This window comes from Chrysemys picta, chromosome 2, assembly GCF_011386835.1.
Source record: "Chrysemys picta bellii isolate R12L10 chromosome 2, ASM1138683v2, whole genome shotgun sequence".
NCBI classification, from domain to species: Eukaryota; Metazoa; Chordata; order Testudines; family Emydidae; genus Chrysemys; species Chrysemys picta.
In genome coordinates, this window is record NC_088792.1 from 118,289,395 (window position 1) to 118,312,528 (window position 23,134).

Here is a 23,134-nt window from a genome sequence, read left to right on the forward strand (position 1 = left end):
TATGCTGATGCAGTATCACATCAAGATAGTGTCAGGCAGCTGTTATATCTCCTGATGACAACATGACACTATAATATTTTCTTGTATGGCAATTGAAGGAAGGCAGCCCTAATATTTGAACTCAGTGTAGTAAAGTGACTATAAGAAATCCACGATCCTCCTTGAGTTAGCTGTTCCTATGTTCTAAACTTGTAATCCTGACTGTAAATTTACTGCAATGTCATAGGCTCCTGCCTCCCCATACTAGGTGGGCACAACCTAAAGGGGAGGACGTGTCACCGCCCCACATGTCTCTTCTGCCCAGGAACATCCCCCACCACCACCCTGCCCCCAACATGCCTGGGGCCGCAGTGCTCTCCCCGCCCCACTAGAGTTACCTGCACAGGGAGGGGAGGCTTCTGTCCTTCTCCCACTGTGCCTGCCCCAGCCATGTTCAGCTGCTCTCCATGGCAGCTGGGCCCAGGTTGGGAATGGGATGAAGCCGCCTCTCACATGGCTGAAGCTGACTGCTCCAGGTCACTGCTCTGTGCAGCACAGCAGCTGCCTGAGAGCCCAGCTGGGGAGGTGGCAGCGGAGGTAGGCCACCCCCCGCCTGGTCCCAGCTGCTGGGGACAGGGACTGAGCTGGAAACATGCTGGGGGATAGAGGGGACTCCGGATCACTCAGCCCCTGTCCCTGGCAGCCAGGTCTGGGTGGCAGGGGGGGGAGGGGGACAGTCCGCTGCCACTGCCACCACCTCCCCAGTCAGGCTCTCGCAAGCAGCCACCGCTCTGCACAGAGCAGTGACCTGGAGTGGCCGGCGTGAGAAGTGGCTAGTCCTGCCCCTTCTTCCCTGCCTGGCCCAGCTGCCAGGGACAGGGGTGGGCAGGTGCAGTGGGAGAAAGACAAAGCACCTCTCCCTCCCCCCGGCAGGCCAAGCAGAAATCTGGGGGTGCCTACATTTCTGAGAGTATTTCAGAAAGTCATAAAACTCACTGGCCAGACTCACAGAAGCTCCATTAGGGAAAAAAAGCCTTTGGTGGATGCATTCCATACCAACAACAGAGAGATTAACTTAATGAATAATTAATACACAACTGGAAAAATCTAATTTCCTGCACAAAGCTTTTATTCTGCATGTTAAAGCTCTGACACTTCATATCAGCAAGGTGTGGGGGGACAGGGAAAGGTCACCAGTTGTGTCATCCAGAGATGTGGTGTTTGCAGGGCTGGCAGGCTGAGCAATGCTTCTTTATTCATTTTATTTTCCTTTACCACCCATTGCTAAAAGAAAAACAGAGACATTTATATAAACAATAATGACCTTAAATTATGTTTACGTTAAGGGGAACTTATGGAAGATAGCTGCCTTTGACAGCTGATCAGCTGTTCAAAACCTGCCCAGGCATAACCCTCTGAAAATTACTCAGTGACTTATGTAAATTGAGTTGGAGGTCTAAGTCAAGTTTTTAGTGTAGCACAACACCCACCACCATTATTAGTGCCCTAGTTGGCAGTCTCATCAGGAAAGCCAAGTAATGAATGGGCTATAGAGAATGAACTACATCCTCACTCCTAGGACTAGTTCCTCCAGCCAGGCTGGCTGAGGCAACTTGGCAGCGTAGTGAGAAGTAGGTTGCACTGCAGTGTTACCCACGTTCTGTGGCTAAGTGCAGATTCCCCTCCCCCCAAACCAGCAGGGAGATTCCTCTTCCGGAGACCTTCCAGGGACCGCCAGTCAGGAAACCAGGACTCGTGCAGCCAGCCTCCTACCTCCAGCCATGTGGGGTGTGGGAGAGAGAACCTCCAGGCAGTCAGCCTGTGGGCAGTGGAGGCTGTAACAGTAGCAGCAACAGCTCCTTTGGAACTTTTGGACAGTGATGTCATTGGACATTATCTTCTCAGGAAAGTTTCTGGGCAAGTTTTACTCCTTGCTGATTGGCTACTTGCTATAAGCCTCTCCCACTGCTGCAAGTTCACTCCGAGCCTTCCATCCTCCCCTCTATACTTTCCTTCCTCCTCTCTCCTCCTTCCCTCATCAGTATTGTCCTTCCCTTACTTGGGAGGCAAACTTGCAACCATTCCAGGGCTGCTCACTCAGCTACAATGACTCATCCCTCCAGCAGAGCCTGCAGTATCTCATCCCTCAGGCATGCTACAGCAGCGTATCCCTGGGCAGGGCCCAGGGTCAGATGACCCCCCAGATACAGGATTTCACTCTCACTGCCAGAGCTGCAAGTTAGGCTGTGCAGCAGCGCCACTTGGTTAAGAACCTCCTGCTGCCTCACAGTGTTACAGACTCCCTCAGCTTCCAGCCTCTCCCTGTCCCTGCCTCAGCATTACCTGAGCCTTGTTCCAGCCCACTTCAGCCTTGTCCATGGCCTATTCTGACTCTACTCCAGCCCTGCATCCACCTGCTGCCCCCTAGATTTTTGGACTGATTCCAACCTGGCTTTGATCTTCAGCCGGCTTCCATCTGACCATGATCCTGATTTGGCTTGCTATGGACTCTGACCCCCATTCTGATCCATGGCCTGTCCCTGGACCCTGGTTTCAGTGCTGCCTTCAACTCTACATCTGGCCTCGACCACTGCTCCAACCACCAGGCCTATCCACCTAGAATCCAAAGCATGACATTCCTTCCTTTTTCCATGTTCCTATCAACTCATCCTGTCCCCCTTCCGTCTGTTCATACCATCCTATAATCTACTTTATAGCACAATAGGGCCCCACTCTTGATTTGGGACCTTTAGATGCTACCAGAATCCACATAATGTATACTATCAATAATAATAATAATTGCAGGATAATTCTTTATGGTGGATGTATTATGTACTTTGTCCAGTGTAATTTTAAATGTGTCTAAGTATGTTCATATTCTTTTAGTATTTGTAGAGAGTCTCTTTCTCCTTTTCTTTCTTGTAGCACCTGAATGAAGGCCCCATGCAGAATTGAAACTCTTTTGTGCCAGGCACTGTACAAATCAGAGGTAGATATATTCCATGTCCTAAAGAGTTTACAGTCTCCTTCCAATGTCGTAGTACTTTTAATTTGTCTATACTTCCAGTTGGTCAATATATTTCTGGTAATGAGATGCCAGAAATGAATGCAGAGTTCCAGATACAGCTAACCCATTTTCTATAGCCACTTTCTATATCAGGGAATTTTTCTAAACATTTCCTATCATTGTTATAATTTCCTCATCTGCACTGGTTTCAGCAATGTTGGGAGTTCTACTGTAGATGATTCACTGACTGCTACCACTATTTTTAACAGTGTAGATTATACCCGCTGCGAGCAGAGTTATATGTCATGGTGTAAAAATGCCAGCAGTAGCTGGCAGTCCAACTCTACTAGGACTTCTAGAGAAATCAGTGCAGTGGAAACAGTATTAGCAACAGTGGAAAATTTTACAGATTCTCTAATGTGAGCATGGCTCCATCGAGGAATTAGACCCTCTGATGCCAATGCATATGCAACCCAAAACTCTGTTGGCCTTTTTTTTCTGCCATAGCAAATATCACGCTTTGTAATGCACTATCTGCTGTCAGCGCTAGGTCACTCTCAGCATTACGGTTTTCCAGCAGCTTTCCAATTTCTGCTCCTGACTGAATATCAAGTAACAAGCAGGAGAAACATTGTTCAAATGCAGCGGCTTTGCTTAGCCACACCTGTTCATATAATGACATTTTAAAGTAGATGACATTTCTGAATGAATGAATCTTTCACTGAATTATAAACAATATGAGGACTTTCACTTACAGACAGACTGGACGGTGGATGTTGTCCCACCCTTTGGTGTTTCTCCTCCGTGAGACTTAGCTTCCTGGGACATCATTCCAGATGCCTTAGTTCCACTGGAGATCCCACTAGGGGTGAAACCTGATGAATGGGTTGAGCTTTTGGCACCTACAACAGTTACAAAGAGTATGTTGATAATGATCTCCAGGCTGGAAGGGGTCTCATGGGATAGTATGGCATTTTAAAGCTATAAAACACTTAAATTCCACCAAATGTTTCAAATAATGATATCAAAAATAAATGCAAAGAGATGGCTAGTCACTCATCCCATTCCACCAATATGCAAGAATACTAGCAATGTGCAACCTTTTCAGTGCTACTGTTTCCAGGGTGGAAGGACACCGTCCTATTTAGAAAGCAATTCTAAATTTCCATCGCAATGTGGGTGTAACATCCTGCAGGGGCCATGTAATGCATCTCTAAGTAAGGGTCCTCAGATGTAAAAGATCAACTAAAGCTCTGGGGTGAGGAAGTGCTAACACCACCACTCGTTTGGCTCAATAGAGGTTTCTACAATAAAGAACTAAGGGCCATCACAAGCCCCACCACCTTCCACTCGAAGTGTAAGGTGCTTATAAGAATAAAATATAGAGCAGCATATTGCACTTTTCCCCCTGGGAGAGAGGATGAGAGAACAAACAACATGTGACATGCGTAGTCATGGAGCTTTATGCACGGCTGGAAGGTGCTCAGGTACATGGTGATGAGTGTGGTATAAAAGCCTATACTGACTAGAACAGAGTGACACTGGACACCGTTCAGCTGCTGCTGCAGACAGAAACACTCCCCTGCAAATGTCCATGCTGGGTTAAAGGTGAGGGGCGTATGTTTATCCAGGGGGAAAAGGTTAAAACACAATGTTAATGAGCAAGGTTTCCAATGAACACCGGTGCAAGTGAGCATAGGCGTGCGCAGCACATTTCATTAGGGTGTGCACCCAGGGAGCCCCGCCCTGCCCTAGCCCCGCCCCTGCCCTGCCCCCATCCATTCCCTCCTACTTCCTGCCCCCTGACTGCCCCCCTCAGAACCTCCAACCCCTCCTTCTCCTTGTCCCCTGATTACCTCCTCCTGGGACCCCTGCCCCTAACTGCCCTCCAGGACTCCACCCCCTATCTAAGCCTCCCTGCTCCTTGTCCCCTGACTGCCCTCCTAGGACCCTACCCCCTACCTGTCCCTTGACTGCCCCAACCCTTATCCACACCCCTGCCCCCAGAGAGGCCCCCGGGACTCCCACGCCTATCCAACCACTCCCCGCCCCCTGACAGGACTCCCAGAACTCCCAACCCATACAACCCCCCCCTGTTCCCTGCCTGCCCCAACCCCTCTCTACACCCCTGCCTCCTGACAGGGCCCCCCCCAGAACTCCCGACTCATCCAACCCTCCCCCCCCAGCTCCTTGTCCCCTGACCACCCCCTCCAGAGACCCCCCACCCTAACTGCCCCCCAGGACCCTCCTTGCTCCCTGTCCCCTGACTGCCCTGACCCCTATCCACCCCCTGCCCCCTGACAGACCCTGGGACTCCCATGCCCCATCCAACCCCACCTGTTCCCTGACTGCCCCCTCCAGAGACCCCCACCCCTAACCACCCCCCCGAGATCCCACCCCCTATCCAACCCACCCTGCTTCCTGTCCCCTGACTGCCCCCACCCCTTATCCAACCCACCCAGACCCAGACTCCTTACCATGAGGCTCCTAGCAGCATGTTTTGCTCCACACAGAGCCAGACATGCTGCCCCGAGCATGGGTGGCAGGTTTGTGGAAATTTTGGTGGTGCCCAGAACCTGCCCCCCCAACTCCGCCCCCCACCTGCCTAAGGCTCTGGGAGGGAGTTTGGGTGGGGGGAGGAGGTCTGGGGTGCAGGTCCTGGGCTGGAGATTAGGGTGCAGGAGGGTTGCAGGCTCTGGGATAGAGTTTGGGTGAGGGAGGGGGTCTGGGATGCAGGCTCTGGGATGGAGTTTGGGTGCTGGGTGCAGGCTCTGGGCTGGGGCAGGGGGTGGGTGTGCAGGAGGGGTGAGGGGTGCAGGCTCTGGGACGGAGTTTGGGTGCAGGTTCTGGGCTGGGAATGGGGGCATAGGAGGGGGTAAGGGGTGCAGGCTCTGGGACGGAGTTTGGGGGTGGGGAGGTGCAGGGGTAAGGATGAGGGGTTCATGATGCAGGAGGGGGCTTAGGGCTGGAGCAGAGGATTAGGGTGCAGGGGGGATGAGGGATGGGGTTGGGGTTGAGGGGTTTGGGGCATTGGAGAGGCTCAGGGCTAGGGCGGAAGGGCAGCCTGCCCTGCCATAACGGATGGGGGGCACTAGGACCCTGGGACAGCAGACAGCAGTTGCTGCCGGGAGCCGCTCCGCGTAGGAATGTGCAACACCGGCAGCACAAGCAGGCAGGGGAGAGGCGTGTGCCACTTTCTTCCAGGCAGGGATGCGGCGGGCAGGGCAGGGCAGGGCCCGCTCCAGGCAGGACCGGGGAAGAGACCCAGCTCCAAATATTGGTGGAGCAGAGCCCCCAGCCCTGAATATTCCTGGAGCATGTTAAATGACACAGTCATTGCAACTGTAACCTATACTCTCTGCTAAAGTTTCAGTTCCTGTCTGTGCCTCTGAATGAATCTCAGCTCTGAAAGCAGTGCCACTGTCAGCAGCAGCACAGAAAGAAGGGTGGCAATATCATACCATGCCACCCTTACTTCTGTGCTGCTGCCTTCAGAGCTGGGTGGCCAGAGAGTGGCAGCTGCTAGCCAAAGGCCCAGCTCTGGAGGCAGCAGTGCAGATGTAAGGGTGGCAATACCATGCCATACCATCCTTATTTCCGCTCTGCTGCTGGCCGTGTCGCTGCCTTCAGAGCTACCACCAGAAGCATCGCAGAAGTAAGGGTGGCAATACCGCCACCCACTACAATAACCTTGCGATCCCACTCACCACTCTCTTTTGGGTCAGGACCCCTACAGTTACAACACCAGGAAATTTCAGATTTAAATAGCTGATATAATGAAATCCTATGACCATGAAATTGACCAAAATGGACCATGAATTTGGTAGGGCCCTAGTTATATTGGTCAATCATTTTTACTTCAATGAAAATTGTAAGTGAGAAGAGAATACTTAGCAGAGCTTATTTTTTAGGGCAGAATTGTTTAATCAATACTAGGTTCTTTTTACCCCTCCTCTCTAAGGTGCAGTAGCCTTTAACTTCTTTTTTATGCAAAAGAAGAAATTCCAACTCATACCCATTTCTTGTAGGGTAGAAGTAGGTCCTCCAGAAGGCACACCTCCTCCATGGCTCCTCGCCTCTTTGGACATCATCTCAGAGCCAGTTGATCCTCCTTTTATCCCACCTGGGGTAAAACCAGCCTCGTGCACATTTTTGTCAGCCATCCTTCCTTCTGCTTTTCTGGACTGAAATGAGCTCCTGGGCAGAGCCTGTGTCCTGTAAATACTGCTGGGCGGGCGGGGGAAGAGAAAGCGAGATAGAGAGATTCAGCACAGGGAAGGAAATGAAACTGAAACTGTAAACTTAAGCTGCTGCAGTTTCCATTTACTGAGAAAGGAAAATGATCACAGCTCTGTGAATCCCTTCTGTGATAAGATTTTCCTTGATTATTTTGCTTCACACCCTGATATAATACATTAAATATGTGAGGAGGGGAGAGTATAACTGCATGACTCCATTCTGGAGCTACATTATATGTATAGGGACATATAGCAAATGCATAAAGTACTCTTAGGAATTAGGATGAGGGAAGGGTGGACCCTTCACTCAGCTTCTCCCTCCCCTTGGATCCGCTTTGGAAAGAGATCAGATAAATCTAAACTTTTGTATGCTGATTTTGTCTGTCTCTATGTTGTTGCTGTTTATTATTTGTATTGCAGTAATGTTCAGAGGCCCCTCTGAAGATCAGGACTCCTTGTGCTAGGTGTTGTACAGAGTAAGACATTCTCTGCCTTGAAGAACTTACAACCCAAACTAAGGATTGGTCTACACAGGGAAGTTTACCAGCAGAATTATACCAGTAGAACTCCCCATGTCGACACTCGGGAATAAGAGTGTCTTTCTCTAGTTTAGTTGTATATACTTGGTAGGTTACAGTTTATCAAAAACAAAAGGCATACCCCATGTGCTTGTGTATGTGTAGTGGGCACATGGGCAGTATGGTGTCTGGGCCAGCACAAAGTACCTCTGAATCTCCCCTCACCTCTTGTGAGTGTGTCCTGTCATCTAGGTGTGAACCTGAACTCTCTGTCTGCTCATGGTGCCCCCTGTCGGCTGTTGCCCTCATCAGGTGGATCTCCAGTAGCTCAGCCCTCCGACTAAGTCACACAAAGAGTGAAATGGATGAAAAAACAGAGAGATTTATATAAACAATAATGACTGCCATGCCCTTGTTAGTGTCTGCAGCCTTGTTTCTGGGCTTAGTTCTCAGCCCCTTCTGGACTAGCTTTAAAAGCCTGTCGTTGCCCTGTTTTTGAGCACTGCCCCTAGGGCTTGCTATGGAGACTATTTGTCTTCAGTGGTTCTCTGGTGTCCCTTTAAGTCCTGCTCTTCACTTGGGCCCCTAAACAAGCCTTACCACTCCTCATGCCATAGACCACTTCCCCAGTGGCCAGTGGGGGGATCCAGGCCCACCCACTACTCTGGGTCCTATCCCAGGGACCTATAAACAGCAGCCACCTACTGCTTTCCTTTAATAGTTGCTGCTGCTATTCCCTGGTCTGCTTTCCACTCAGTTCCATCACCTTCTTGGGCTCTCTGTCTGTTCCCTGCTTGAATCATAGAATATCAGGGTTGGAAGGGACTTCAGGAGGTCATCTAGTCCAACACCCTGCTCAAAGCAGGACCAATCCCCAACTAAATCATCCCAGCCAGGGCTTTGTCAAGCCAGGCCTTAAAAACCTCTAAGGAAGGAGATTTTACCACCTCCCTAGATAACCCATTCCAGTGCTTCACCACCCTCCTAGGGAAAAAGTTTTTCCTAATATCCAACCTAAACCTCCCCCACTGCAACTTGAGACAATTACTCCTTGTTCTGTCTTCTGGTACCACTGAGAACAGTCTAGATCCATCCTCTTTGGAACCCCCTTTCAGGTAGTTGAAAGAAGCTATCAAATCCCTCCTCATTCTTCTCTTCTGCAGACTAAACAATCCCAGTTCCCTCAGCCTCTCCTCATAAGTCATGTGCTCCAGCCCCCTAATCATTTTTGTTGCCCTCCGCTGGACTCTTTCCAATTTTTCCACATTCTTCTTGTAGTGTTGTTGGGATCCACTAGGCATAGCTACCAGGTAACTCGGGAGAGTGGAAGGCCAAAAGTGCCGATGAAGCTCTTTTGCTCTGGGTCTGTGAACCACAGTGACTCCATCTTGGGAACTCTCACCTACTTCTATGCTAACTGCTTACATGCTCTGAAGTAGGCTGAAGCAGAAATGTATTGGTCAGCGTTTCTGGCAGATGGTTGTAGTTTCATTCATATTAGCAGAAATAATAGAGATAAGGAGGAGGGAACAGAGAGAAATAGTTAGTTTGCAGCCGCTTTCCCATATATCCCCAAGGTATTTAGTGCAAAGGGTCAAGGGATGTACCTTGTTCTCCCTTCAAAATGACAAATGTATCCGCAACAGATGTCTCTTGTATCCCCTTCCCCAAAATAATATGTATTCTGTGTAACCTGTTATCTATAGGTCAGCATAATGACGTAAAAAGGATGAGAACTGAGTTGTTTGTTACTGGTTATAAAAAGGGCCTATGTTGCCCATGTAAGGTGTGTCTCTTCTGGCATAAGTCGAGGAGCACCCTCTCAGCTGACTGACAAATAAAGGACCTGATACCCGTCTTCTTGTCTCTCCATGCCTCCTTGGTGTAATTAGGTAAGCTCCGGGGGGAAACGGGCCCTATTTGGCCAACAAATTGGCGACTCCGCCGGGACTTCTCTCCCTGTGGAGGGCACTGACCGACGACCGAAGGCGATTCCGAGGAGTGGCCACCTCGAGCTGTTGGTTTGCTCGGGCCTCGGGTCGTCACAATCGGTCGGGGCGGCTGTGTCCTCTCTAAAGAGAACTCCTAACGAGACGGAGATAAGACGGTACCAGAAGAAGGGGAAGGTCCAACAGCCGGACGCGGCCACTCCGGGCGGTAAGTGCGTTTACCTCTTGGGTTTGAGGGATAACGCCCCCGCAGTGTAGAATTGGGCCCTTTGGGTAATTCCTGTGTGGGAAGGTACTGTAAATGGACAAATGTTTTGTGGTCATGATAACTAAGCCAGGCAACGGTTAATGAATAATTTCACTAACTTCCCTAGTCTGTAGACCGTACTGGACAATTACTGGGATGTAGAAAAGCCCCAGGGCCTGCTTTTATTCTTGGCAGGGATATTGTTCTTTTTCATACTAATGATATGCTGGAAGCCAAAATTGTGATAACCAGGTCTAGGACTTAAACCGACTCTAGTCGCACCGAGACTCCTGCGAGGGGAAACCCCATGACCAGGATATCTTGATCGCAAGGGGGGTCGGTCAAACCTGTGACCAGGTTAATTAAACACGAGCATAATGGGGTCCGGACAAAGCACATATGCTGGGACACCCTTGGAATGTATATTAAATAATTGGAAGGCGTTTAGACTCCAGGCTGATTATGGAATGGTATTATGTAAAAATGATCTGATATTTTGTTCAAGTGCCATTTGACTCCGACAGGCTCGGTAGTAACGGCTGCTAAACCCCAGAACCCTCCCACTGTTGTAATGCCAGAATCGGTGTCCCCTTCGACTCCTTCACCCCCATAGGCTTTAGAGAGTACCCCCCCCCCTTGGTGGGATTGTATCCGTTGATTACTGAGAGTGTGTTAGCCCGTCCAGGAACACAGGATCTTGTGTCATGTTGCTTTTAACATCTGGCTGCTTTTAAGGCAGAGGCAGGAGAATTCTCAACGAATCCAAGCAAGTTCATTTCTATCTTTGAAGGTTGTCTAGCTAGCCATAAGCCTCACGAGGGAGGACTCGGGTAGCCTTATGAGTAAGAATGTTTAAGGGAAGAGACCAGGAAGGGTGGGGGCTAGTTGAGAAACCCACCCTCCTAGCTAAATTGGTAGTGAAAAAAAAAAAACGGTGCCCATGGAAGGGACGGTTCAGCGAGAAAAGCAGGATCGGGCCCAAGCGGGCAGGCAACAGATAGAGAGATTGGAAAACAGGTTGGAAACTTTGAGGGCATAGTGGAAGGAAAAGAGTAAGTAATTATAAGCAAGGGGATTTCAAATCCCCAGGACAATAATTGGAATGGTAAAATCTGAGTTGATTGGGTGTCGTTTTGGGAGACAAGCAAGTGATTTGAGAAATGAGAGTGAGAAGTTAACTCTGTAGTTGCTAGAGGGAATCAAGCAGTGAAACTTGGTAGGAATGTCTGTAAGTAATTCGGGCAAGAGGTTATTTAAGTGGAATTATTCATAGAATCATAGAATCATAGAATCATAGATTATAGGACTGGAAGGGACCTCGAGAGGTCATCGAGTCCAGTCCCCTGCCCGCATGGCAGGACCAAATACTGTCTAGACCATCCCTGATAGACATTTATCTAACCTACTCTTAAATATCTCCAGAGACGGAGATTCCACAACCTCCCTAGGCAATTTATTCCAGTGTTTAACCACCCTGACAGTTAGGAACTTTTTCCTAATGTCCAACCTAGACCTCCCTTGCTGCAGTTTAAACCCATTGTTTCTGGTTCTATCCTTAGAGGCTAAGGTGAACAAGTTCTCTCCCTCCTCCTCATGACACCCTTTTAGATACCTGTAAACTGCTATCATGTCCCCTCTCAGTCTTCTCTTCTCCAAACTAAACAAACCCAGTTCTTTCAGCCTTCCTTCATAGGTCATGTTCTCAAGACCTTTAATCATTCTTGTTGCTCTTCTTTGGACCCTTTCCAATTTCTCCACATCTTTTTTAAAATGCGGCGCCCAGAACTGGACACAATACTCCAGCTGAGGCCTAACCAGAGCAGAGTAGAGCGGAAGAATGACTTCTCGTGTCTTGCTCACAACACACCTGTTAATGCATCCCAGAATCATGTTTGCTTTTTTTGCAACAGCATCACACTGTTGACTCATATTTAGCTTGTGGTCCACTATAACCCCTAGATCCCTTTCTGCCGTACTCCTTCCTAGACAGTCTTTTCCCATTCTGTATGTGTGAAATTGATTTTTCCTTCCTAAGTGGAGCACTTTGCATTTGTCTTTGTTAAACTTCATCCTGTTTAACTCAGACCATTTCTCCAATTTGTCCAGATCATTTTGAATTATGACCCTGTCCTCCAAAGTAGTTGCAATCCCTCCCAGTTTGGTATCATCCGCAAACTTAATAAGCGTACTTTCTATGCCAATATCTAAGTCGTTGATGAAGATATTGAACAGAGCCGGTCCCAAAACAGACCCCTGCGGAACCCCACTCGTTACGCCTTTCCAGCAGGATTGGGAACCATTAATAACAATTCGACTATGAATACGTTAGTCTGATTTGCTGAAGAACACTCCTGCTGTATACAATCTGTTTTTTATAAGTTTGAGATGAATTGGTATTGTTTTAAAGTTGCAAAACTAAGAATACTTTTGCCAGACACAGGAAACTAGTGTTGTTTAAGGTATTTAGCATTTAATCCTTAAGGTGACTTAACGCTTTACAAGATTTAAAATGTTTTAACTAAAGACCAAAGGTTGTGGCTGCAGCAGGGTAGTCAAAGCCAGGAGAATAAAAGATTTGAATTTGTTTTTGGGTAACAAAATAGCAGATAAAAGATCTGGTAAAGAGAGAGAAGGCATTTAAGGTTTAAAAAGGGAAAGCTATTGGACACCAGAGGTTGTACAGAGTGAAATCCTCAGAAGTGAGTGTGCTTGTCCTGGTTTGTTGCTTCAAAGCTTTGCAGAGAAGTTATGTTACTGGAAAGGTGTATGATGGCAATGAGTATGTGTTAATGGTTAGAGAAAAGGTGTATAAGTAAAGAGTAGAAGGTTCCTTTGAAAGTTAGAAGAAGCCGAGAAAGGGAGAAGAGAAAAAAAGCACAGAATGAGTTAACTGAGAGGAAAATACAGCTGGCCTCAGTCCAAGGACATTGTACACACAGCCAAGACTTTGCTGACAACCAAGAGAAAGGGGGGCTTGAATGTGCCCAAGCAACTATGAGATCTGCAAAATACTGCAAGGCATAATGAGGACAACAGAAGGGTTAAAAAGCAGCTTTGCTGGATAGTATTGGCTCAAGGATTTAAAAATTCCCCCACTCTGTTCAGACAGGCTTTGGCCAGAGACTTGGAGAAGTGGGATAATTCAGACAGAGCCCTCCTGCTGCAATATGTAGATGACTTGTTAATTGCTGCTGTGGATCTAATCCCTTGTCTCAGAGCTACTGTGAGTCTCCTAAACTTTATTAAACTGCGAGGATACAGGGTATCTCAAAGCAAAGCCCAAATTGCTCTTTTAGAGGTTCAATATCTGGGATTTCACATCAGGCAGGGAGAGAGACAGCTCTCAAACGAAAGAAAGGAGGCTATCTGCCAAGTTCCCATCCCCAGCAAACGGCTTAGGGCATTCCTGGGCATGGCAGGTTTTTGCAGAATATGGATTCCAGAGTTTGGACCGTGGGCTAAATCTCTGTATGAATGTGTTAAGGGAGCGGAACATGACCCCTTTCACTGGTCCCCAGAAGCGGACAGGGCATTTCAGCTATTAGGTGCCTGGAAGCGTCCTGTGGCATACTTTTCTAAACAACTGGATCAAGTTTCAAAGGGATGGCCAGCCTGTTTGAGGGCGGTCGCAGCTACTGCTCTAGTGCTTGGGGAAGCGGAGAAACTGACACTGGGAGGAACTGTCCAAGTGTATATTCCCCATATGGTCCGAGCCTTGCTGGACACTAAGGGTGGTCTTTGGCTCACACAGGCTCGGGTTGCTCGGTACCAGGCGAAGCTGTCAGAGAATCCTGAAGTCACCCTGCAGACCTGTCCCTCCCTTAATCCAGCTACACTGCTACCAGAGACAGAAAAGCAGGAACATGACTGTTTAGAAATCATAGATGTTCAGTATTCTAGCCGCCCAGATCTAAAAGATCAGCCACTCCCAAATGCTGACTTGGAATGATATACAGATGGAAGTAGTACTGTTGTGGATGGGCAAAGGAGGGCTGGTTATGCTATTGTGTCTCTTCATGATACCGTGGAAGCTGAGAGTTTACCAGCAGGAACGTCGGCCCAGCTTGCTGAACTAGTGGCCCTGACTCGGGCACTTGAGCTGGCAAAAGACAAACGGGTTAATATTTTTACTGACTCAAAGTATGCTTTTGGGGTTTTGCATGCTAACGCTGGTTTGTGGAAGCAAAGGGAAATGCTAATAGCCCAAGGCTTTCTGGTCAAGCATGGGTCTCAAATTCTCCGGCTTTTAGAAGCAGTACAACTCCCCTCAGCAGTAGCAGTGGTGCATTGCAAAGCCCATCAAAGGGAAGATCAAGATGTAACCAAGGGCAATGCCAGAGCAGACAGGGAAGCTAAGCGAGCTGCTACCCTGAAATCACCAACTGAGGAGAATGCCCAAATGCATGCCCTCATCCCATCAGTGAGTGAGCTTGCAGCCCCTCAGTACTCCCAAGAGGACAGAAACCTGGCTGACAGTCTCGGTCTCCAGGAAAAGGAGGGATGGCTTTATTCCACAAAGGAAAAAAATCCTCCTGCCCAAGGGCCTGATTCGACCAGTGTTGCAGAAACTGCATCAAACCACACACGCAGGCAGAGAGGCTCTTATCCAGCTCATGAATAAATATTTTCTAACCTCTGGACTTAAACCACTAGCATCACAGGTACAAGCTGAAGGTTTAATCTGCCAAAAGAATAACCCTCGACCAGAAGTAGCAGTGCCACCAGCCACCCTGGAACCTACCCCAGGCCCAGGATTAGTGTGGCAAATAGACTTTACTGAGTTTCCCAGGACTCAAGGGTACAGGTACCTTCTCGTCTTAGTGGATCGATTCAGCGGGCGGCCTGAAGCCTTCCCATGTCGCAACAACACTGCCAAGACAGTGGCTCTTAAGTTTGTTAAGGAGATCATTCCTCGCTTCGGCCTTCCTCAGTGGATGGAATCTGACAATGGAACACACTTCACATCTCAAGTGGTTCAAAAGATATCAAGTGCTCTGCAAATCCCCTGGAAACTCCACACACCCTGGCGACCACAAGCCAGTGGAGTAGTGGAACGCACAAATCAGACACTCAAGCGACACCTCTCAAAGGTCTGTCAGGAGGCCTCTCTTGAGTGGCCTGATGCTTTGCCCCTTGTGTTACTTTGCATTCGTGCTCTCCTTAAGGGCAGGATAGGGCTTAGTCCCTTCGAGATTATGTTTGGAAGAGCATGGCCTATGAATGGTGTGGGGCCCAAATCTGGACACAGTACTCCAGATGAGACCACACCAATGTCGAATAGGGGGGAATGACCACGTCCCTCGATCTGCTGGCAATGCCCCTACTTATACAGCCCAAAATGCCGTTAGCCTTCTTGGCAACAAGGGCACATTGTCGACTAATATCCAGCTTCTCGTCCACTGTAACCCCTAGGTCCTTTTCTGCAGAACTGCTGCCTAGCCACTCGGTCCCTAGTCCTAGCAGAGCATGGGATTCTTCCATCCTAAGTGCAGGACTCTGCTCTTGTCCTTGTTGAACCTCATCAAATTTCTTTTGGCCCAATCCTCTACTTTGTCTAGGTCCCTCTGTATCCTATCCCTACCCTCCAGCATATCTACCACTCCTCCCAGTTTTGTGTCATCTGCAAACTTGCTGAGGGTGCAATCCACACCATCCTCTAGATCATTAATGAAGATATTGAACAAAACCAGCCCCAGGACTGACCCTTGGGGCACTCCACTTGATACTGGCTGCCAACTAGACATGGAGCCATTGATCACTACCCATTGAGCCTGACGATCTAGCCAGCTTTCTATCCACCTTATAGTCCATTCATCCAGCCCATACTTCTTTAACTTGGCGGCCAGAATACTGTGGGAGACTATGTCAAAAGCTTTGCTAAAGTCAAGGAATAACAAGTCCAATGCTTTCCCCTCATCTGCAGAGTCAGTTATCTCATCACAGGAGGCAATTAGATTAGTCAGGCATGACTTGCCCTTGGTGAATCCATGCTGACTGTTCTTGATCATTTTCCTCTCCTCTAAGTGCTTCAGAATTGATTCCTTGAGGACCTGCTCCATGATTTTTCCAGGGACTGAGGTGAGGCTGACTGGCCTGTAGTTGATCCTCCTTCTTCCCTTTTTAAAAGATGGGCACTACATTAGCCCTTTTCCAGTCATCCAGGACCTCCCCCGATCGCCATGGGTTTTCAAAGATAATGGCCAATGGCTCTGCAATCACATCCATCAACTCCTTTAGCACCCTCAGATGAAACGCATCCGGCACCATGGACTTGTGCTCATCCAGCTTTTCTAAATAGTTCTGAACCACTTCTTTCTCCACAGAGGGATGGTCACCTCCTCCCCATGCTGTGCTGCCCAGTGCAGCAGTCTGGGAGCTGACCTTGTTCGTGAAGACAGAGGCAAAAAAAAGCAGAGATTATATTAGCTTTTTCCACATCCTCTGTCACTAGGTTGCCTCCCTCATTCAGTAAGGAGCCCACACTTTCCTTGACTTTTTTCTTGTTGCTAACATAGCTGAAGAAACCCTTCTTCTTCCTCTTAACATCTCTTGCTAGCTGCAACTCCAAGTGTGACTTGGCCTTCCTGATTTCACTCCTGCATGCCTGAGCAATATTTTTATACTCCTCCCTGGTCATTTGTCCAAACTTCCACTTCTTCTAAGCTTCTTTTTTGTGTTTAAGATCAGCAAGGATTTCACTGTTAAGCCAAGCTGGTTGCCTGCCATATTTACTATTCTTTCTACACATCGGGATGGTTTGTTCCTGCAACCTCAATAAGGATTCTATAAAATACAGCCAGCTCTTCTGGAGTCCTTTCCCCCTCATGTTATTCTCCCAGGGGAGCCTGCCCATCAGTTCCCTGAGGGAGTCAAAGTCTGCTTTTCTGAAGTCCAGGGTCCGTATTCTGCTGCTCTCCTTTCTTCCTTGTGTCAGGATCCTGAACCTGAGCAGGGTCTCTCCCAGGTCTCCTTGCCTGGAGAGTTTCTTTGTCTTCCAGTCCTTCTTCTCCCTTCTGGTCCCAGCCACCAATTGACCTGCTCAGGCCCTGCAGCTCCTTTTAACTGAGCCTACTGGACTCCGATTGGCTGCTGCTCAGCTGCCTCCTAACCCCACAGGTGTCTAAATCCACTAGGTGCCTCAAAATCCACCACCACAATACATATAGGCCCTGATTTTTACTTGGGTCTCAACAAAGCCTTCAGTATTGTGGCACTCAGCATTTGGCTATTAGATGATCAAATGAGTTCAAATGCTGGCAGAAATTATTGGCCAAAGTGAAGTTTTATGTTCAACTCTATGGAATTTCTCTGTCTATAATGTAATAACTTTTGAACATTGCATCCAATTAATTCTAAAATTCCGAGGAATGTTCTAGGTATCAATGGGCGGAATCCTATTGATATTGATGAAATCTGGAAGACCAGAATGGGAAAATGGGGAGCACACAGAGTCCCTTGCATCCAGTTAGCAGACCCAGCAGCTTCAACCAGATCTGTAATTGCCTATAGATCAAAGAACCAGATGATGGCATCAATTAACACCTTCCAGCTTAACAACATCCCCCATCTCAGCTCTGCTCATCCTTCCAACAGAGTTTAGAATGTTGACACCTTGAATGATTTATCACCCACAGAGAAAGGAAAGAAAAAAAGAATGGTGGGGGGAAATGGAAGAGTCCCTGGCATAGGAAAAGCATGGGGACTCTGGTATGTGGGGAAGGGGGGAATGGGGAGGCACACAGAACCCATAACATAGGGGGAAAATGCTATGGTATAGGGAGAAGGAGAATGGGGGGCAGGTGAGGAGTATAAGGTATGCACACAGAGCTTCAGGCATGAGGGGTTACAGGCTGTCCATGAAATACAGCAGTATGGGAGGGTGACACACAGGAAGCTTGGGTGGTGGAATGGAGGGATGCAAGTACCACCTGGTATGGGCCATGATCTTAGTCTACAGAAGCAATAAAGTGTGCAACCCTCTAAGGGTACATCTACACTACAGCGGGGAGTCGGTTTAAGATACGCAAATTCAGCTACGTGAATAGCGTAGCTGAATTCGACGTATTACAGCCGACTTACCCCGTTGTGAGGACGGCGGCAAAATCGACTTCTGCCGCTTTTTGTCGGCGGCGCTTACTACCACCTCCGCTGGTGGAGTTAGAGCGCCGATTCGGGGATCGATTGTCGCGTCCCGACGGGACGCGATAAATCGATCCCCGAGAGGTCGATTTCTACCCGCCGATTCAGGTGGGTAGTATAGACCAGACCTAATATTGGAGACCATTTTAAAAAATGGGGCCATAAGTTAATTCTGTATTAACTTGGGATGGATGTGTGGAGCTCACTCTTCATTTGATATATTAGCTAGAAAGCTCTTTAGAGATCAGTTTATCACTGAAGCCTCGTCAGCAATTGCTCTTGTCCATCAAGCCAAAGGGTTGGTTCAAAATCTCATAGTTGTGGTATAGCTAGAGAATGACTTTACATTTTCTCACTGATCTTATCACCAATGTTCTCATTTTTACCATATAATTATAAAATAAATCAATTGGAATATAAATATTGTACTTACATTTTAATGTATAGTATATAGAGCAATACAAAAAAGTCATTATCTGTATGAAATTTTAGTTTGTACTGACTTCGCTAGTACTTTTTATGTAGCCTGTTGTAAAACTAGGCAAATATCTAGATGAGTTGATGTACCCCCTGGAAGACCTCTGGGTACCCCAAGGGGTACTAGTACCCCTGGTTGAGGGCCACTGGTCTACACAGGAAAAATTATGCCAGAAGACTGTCATCCCTGATGGGACCACTCAGGGTTCTTTAGCAGACTTGTTGCTCTAAACAGCTGAATTCTGTCCTTATTTTGAGTGAGATGTGTCAAGACTGGCATGTCTGGCAGGGCAGAGGGGATGAGAATGATGTAAAAAGAAACGGGTGAATAAGCAGGGAGAGGCAGAATTATACTGGTCCTTAAAGGCAAGGACAAGAAGCTTGAGGTGGTGGAGGAGGGGAACCCAGTGCAAGGATTTAAGCGTTCAATGGAACTACTGAGTGAGGAAAGGGCTGCAAAAGCTAGCTCATTGTAGCAGCAAATCTGATAAAGATGATGCGAGCAGGACCAGAGGACCTGGTGGTAAAACCACCTGAGCTCCACCTACTCTAGTGCTTTCACTCTTGTTACCACTTGTGGAATTGCACCAATGATGAATTATGGGTTTGAAGTTTGCTAATGTAGACAAGGCCTTAAAGACTAAAGGAATGTCTGTATTGCAATCACTGGGTGTGCCTGCAGTTTGAGTGGACATACCTGAGCTGGCTTTAATCTAGCTAGCTCAGGTACTGGAGCAGTGAAGCCAAGGCCCCAAAAGTAATTACCTAGAGTCCCTGGCAGGTTTATACACTGACGCGTACATTGACGCAGTTTCACTGTTCTGCTAGGTTAAAACTACAATCACACCCTGTGCTTGCAGTGTAGGCATACACATACCCTAAGGGTCAATTGGTGTAAATAGGCGTAAGCACCACTGAAGTCAAAGCAGTTTAGGAACACAGGAAATGCCATACTGGATCAGACCATTGATACATCTAGTCCAGTGTCCTGTCACAGGTGGTGGCCAAGACCATCTGCTTCAGAGGAAGGTGCTAGAAACCCTACATTAGCCAGTTATAGGATAACCTGCCCTCATGGAAAACTGCTTACAAACCCCCAATAGTTAGAGTTGGCTAAAGCTGTGAATCATGAATGTTTACATCCCTTCAGAAATCCTTGATTACTTATAATATTTATCATGTGGATACTCTTGTTATACAGATAAAAATCAAGTCCTTCTGGAATCCTTCTAGGATCTTGGCCTCTGACTACACATGGGGGAAGTTTAATTAATCTTTTGGTTTTCCTTCTCCTATCAGTCTTGATGAGTTACTCTGAGCTGAATGATATTCTGTCAGATCCTGAATATCAAAGCTAGATTAAAAATGCTTATTTTCCCTGCATGCCTCTCAGCCACGGCTCAAATTGTGCCAGCTTGGAGAACAAGGACTATTTTCTTGAGGTGGCCATCTTGTGCTGCAGAATCTCAGCTTTCAGTTTTATTAATTAATTAATTCTTATTATTAATTCTTATTATTAATTATTATAATTATAGTCATAGTGGATCACAAGCTAAATATGAGTCAACAGCATAATGCTGTTGCAAAAAAAGCAAACATTCTGGGATGTATTAACAGGAGTATTGTAAGCAAGACACGAGAAATAATTCTTCCGCTGTACTCCGTGCTGATCAGGCCTCAACTGGAGTATTGTGTCCAGTTCTGAGTGCCACATTTTAGGAAAGATGTGGACAAATTGGAGGAAGTCCAGAGAAGAGCAACAAAAATGATTAAAGGTCTAGAAAACATGACCTATGAGGGAAGATTGAAAAAATTGGGTTTGTTTAGTCTGGAGAAAAGATGACTGAGAGGGGACATGATAACAGTTTTCAAGTACATAAAAGGTTGTTACAAGGAGGGAGAAAAATTGTTCTTCTTAACCTCTGAGGATAGGACAAGAAGCAATGGGCTTAAATTGCAGCAAGGGAGGTTTAGGTGGGACATTAGGAAAAACTTCCTAACTGTCAGAGTGGTTAAGCACTGGAATAAATTGCCTAGGGAGGTTGTGGAATCTCCATCATTGGGGATTTTTAAGAGCAGGTTGGACAAACCCTTGTCAGGGATGATCTAGATAATACTTAGTCCTGCCTTGAGTGCAGGGGACTGGACTAGATGACTCTCGAGGTCTCTTCCAGTTCTATGATTCTATGATTATATTATTTTAAAGTAAGCTTTTGGTTGTGACTGGGTGAAACAGCCAGGAAAATGTTAAAGGCTACCTGCTTGTCACATTGTTAGCCTGAGACAGTTGGAATTAGATTTTACTTTACAGAAGATGGGCTATCTGCAGTGTTCTACCCCCTCCGCATCTATCATTGGTAATTGTGTAGTCAAGAGAAAGGCAGATTGAGGTTGCAGACAGTCAGGTGGTATTTATTAAGAGTAACAATAACAGACTCCCTGCAAACTAAGATAACACAATAAAAGCTCGATTGTTAACACAAATGATGTAAATGGGGGTGAACCCCAGAGCCCCAAACCCTATACACAATGGGGTACACAGGACTAAACAAGGAGAACTATACCATATCTTGCAGACACTGGACAGGAGAACAGGAACAGGGACACAGACGGGAACCAGGTTCTCAGGGACAGGTGCCAGGAACAGGAACACAACAGGAACCAGACCTCAGGAACTTTGGTGACAGGTAAGTAGATCTTCAGTATGATTTCTTCTGTCTTCTATTCTTGATCTCGTCATCCTGTGTGCTGAATGCAAATGCTATCTCACGTGATGATGGAACAGGTAAGTGGAGGTAAGTTAAGGGAACCTTGTTAGATGTTACTGGTTCACCTCAAGTCCTAATTCCCTCAGGGCTCTAGCTAATAGCAAGGCTGGTATTCTGTGGGAGAGCTTATATGCCTCACTGGGATGACCTGCTTTCACAGCATCCAGAGACACAGAGCGCCCCTCAGAGGGTGACACTCCCTTGTATGCGTTCTCTGTTGCTAGGCAGATTCTACTGCCATGAGACACTATCTTTCCCGCATCAAACTCGAAAAGAGCGCCAAAAGTTGAAGGTGAAGAGATGCCAAGATGGAGGACAGGTTGTCCTTTTATCAATCCAAAATGGCAACTGGGTACACCTAATAAATGGACCCTTTCCTACCCAACAACATGACTCAACAGGGGATTGAAGTGAAGGGGGAGTGTCCTCCTTCCAGGACAGAGAGGCACAGGGGAAAGGCCTCTGGGGACTGCAGCCTGCTTGGGGCAGGGAAACTGTTTGGTTTTGTGCAATAGTTTTGTTTTTGGGTGCCTGCAAGTGGCTGGTTCTTGGGAGAATATTTCTACTTATTTTTTTCTCAGTCTGACCATTGGAGTCAACAAGCCAGAAGGAAGAAGAGCACAGGAGAGGGGAACATATGAGCTGAACCAACTTAAGAAGCCTGAAAGAGCCCAGAGGCACATCTGAGCCTTACCGAGGGGGAGCCAATCCTGTATTTAAACATCTGTAAAATTTCCTGTGAATGGCATCTCAAGTGGGTGGAGCTTCGTTTGTGGGCAGGGCTTTGAAGAGTTCAGCTTCACTTTTTTTTTTCCAAATCAACCCCTGTTCTCAATACATCTTCTGTTTCTCTACAGAAGTGATCACTCACCTTGTCATGTCCTACTTCTCAATCTGTGCTACAGCACCTGTGAAAATGTGATAGTCAAAGAGTTTAACTTAAAAATCTATTTGATCAATTACATTGTGGAGACCCTATATTTCCAAAGCAAATATACTGAAAAAGCTCTTAGATTCTCAGATTGAAACAAAGGGGGTTGGGATCTTTAAATATTATGGACCAAATTTTCAACAATAGCCTCTCAATGTATGAACCCACATTTTTTGATTCTACTCTTAATAAATACCCACTATGATTCTACTCTTAATAAATACCACCTGACTGTCTGTCTTCCTGGTGCAAGTGCCGGAGGAACCAACTAGGGGCACAGCTTTTCTTGACCTGCTGCTCACAAACAGGGAAGAATTAGTAGGGGAAGCAAACGTGGATGGGAACCTGGGAGGCAGTGACCATGAGATGGCTGAGTTCAGGATCCTGACACAAGGAAGAAAGGAGAGCAGCAGAATACGGACTCTGGACTTCAGAAAAGCAGACTTTGACTCCCTCAGGGAACAGATGGGCAGGATCCCCTGGGAGAATAACATGAAGGGCAAAGGGGTCCAGGAGAGCTGGCTGTATTTTAAAGAATCCTTATTGCGGTTGCAGGAACAAACCATCCCGATGTGTAGAAAGAATAGTAAATATGGCAGGCGACCAGCTTGGCTAAACAGTGAAATGCTTGCTGATCTTAAACGCAAAAAAGAAGCTTACAAGAAGTGGAAGATTGGACAAATAACCAGGGAGGAGTATAAAAATATTGCTCAGGCATGCAGGAGTGAAATCAGGAAGGCCAAATCACACTTGGAGTTGCAGTTAGCAAGAGATGTTAAGAGTAACAAGAAGGGTTTCTTCAGGTATGTTAGCAACAAGAAGAAAATCAAGGAAAGTGTGGGCCCCTTACTGAATGAGGGAGGCAACCTAGTGACCGAGGA

The 23,134-nt window shown here is 47.2% G+C and overlaps 1 protein-coding gene across 2 annotated transcripts; it reads right to left on the reverse strand.

The window, feature by feature from the left end:
- Positions 1 to 1,087: 1,087 nt before the first annotated feature.
- LOC135981462 (interferon alpha-inducible protein 27, mitochondrial-like) lies at positions 1,088 to 8,082 on the reverse strand. Of its 2 annotated transcripts, XM_065584109.1 has the most exons (4): positions 7,968 to 8,082; positions 7,002 to 7,210; positions 3,742 to 3,888; positions 1,088 to 1,263 (listed from the first exon to the last, which is right to left on the reverse strand). In XM_065584109.1, the coding sequence occupies exons 1-4, from the start codon at positions 7,988 to 7,990 to the stop codon at positions 1,241 to 1,243; spliced, it is 402 nt and encodes a 133-aa protein (XP_065440181.1). In that variant the 5' UTR covers positions 7,991 to 8,082; the 3' UTR covers positions 1,088 to 1,240. The 2 variants fall into 2 exon arrangements, with proteins under 2 accessions (XP_065440181.1, XP_065440180.1); XM_065584108.1 differs by lacking the exon at positions 7,968 to 8,082 and having other exon boundaries at positions 7,002 to 7,213.
- Between the last annotated feature and the right edge of the window lie 15,052 nt (positions 8,083 to 23,134).